This window comes from Perkinsus marinus (assembly GCF_000006405.1).
Source record: "Perkinsus marinus ATCC 50983 genomic scaffold scf_1104296940576, whole genome shotgun sequence".
Taxonomy (NCBI): domain Eukaryota; phylum Perkinsozoa; order Perkinsida; family Perkinsidae; genus Perkinsus; species Perkinsus marinus.
Window position 1 is genome coordinate 1 of NW_003212823.1, and position 1075 is coordinate 1075.

Sequence of the window (1075 nt, forward strand, 5' to 3'; positions counted from 1 at the left end):
ATGTAAAAGAGATTGCTGTTGATCGTATGGCGAATGCCGGTCGTCGTCTTACCTATAGCCAACTGGCAACTGCACTGGTAATGCGTGAGCGTATGATCACTGGGGTAAAGGAGGGGTCTCGTGGGAGCTTGGGAAAGGTTAACTCTGTGATTGAGACTGGTAATGGTACTTCTAAAGAAGTGGTAAAAAAGCAAATATGCTATAATTGGCGACGAGCTGGGAAATGTCGGTTTGGTAAGTCTTGTAAGTTTGCTCATACCGACTTCAAAGATGGTACAGCCAGTGGTCCTCCTAAGCCTCCTATTGGGAAGTCCTCCGTCACCGATAGTTCTGTTGAAGTATCCCCTAAGCAGCCTGAGGTTAGGCAGTCTGAAGAGACTGTGGAGATTACTCAGCGTTTATTGAACATTGTGGATGATGATCCCTGTGTTGTGTGTGCTGTTTCAAAGACTAAGGAGAAATTAGCTGGCCCTACTATCAGTATTCCCCTTGGTCAGGGTAAGATATTGTCCGCTCTCCTGGATACGGGAGCTTACTATAATTATATTTCTGCATCGCTTGTAGAAAAGCTTGGCTTGGCTACATCTAGTCGAGGAGTGTCTGAGTCATTACGGGTTACTCTGGCCGATGGTTCTGTTCGACAGGTTGTGGCTGTGGTCGATGTTGCCAAAATCCAATTTAGGGTTCTTCAAGGTGGTCGAAATAAGAATGCCATCTTGGGTGTCAGGAGTATGTGTGATTGTGGAGTCACGTTGTCTTTTGGCGTGAACAGTGAGTCTGAGCGATCGGTCACCGTAAAAGGTGAGTCGAAGCCATTAACGATCAATAGTAAAGCGGGTAGTGATCCAGTGAATATCGTCAACGAAGACTTTGATGATGGTCTCAGTGATCTCTACCAAGTTGAAGCTGAAGATGACCCCATTTCCTTAGTTAATCAGATCTCTGATGCTCCTGGTCTTATCGTATCTGGTGGTACGCTGAGTCATCCCTCTAAGATTGGTCTGTCTAATGCTCGGCTAGAAACCGATGGTTGGTATCCTGTGATCGGTGCTGAGAAATACCGATGGCGTATGAG

General features: G+C 46.2%; 1 protein-coding gene across 1 annotated transcript; it reads left to right on the plus strand.

The window, feature by feature from the left end:
- Window positions 1-26: 26 nt before the first annotated feature.
- Window positions 27-1068, plus strand: Pmar_PMAR011045 (hypothetical protein; the record flags this gene model as incomplete). Its single annotated transcript, XM_002782028.1, has 1 exon — window positions 27-1068. A coding segment is annotated over one exon (1042 nt), but the record flags the coding sequence as incomplete, so codon positions are not given.
- Between the last annotated feature and the right edge of the window lie 7 nt (window positions 1069-1075).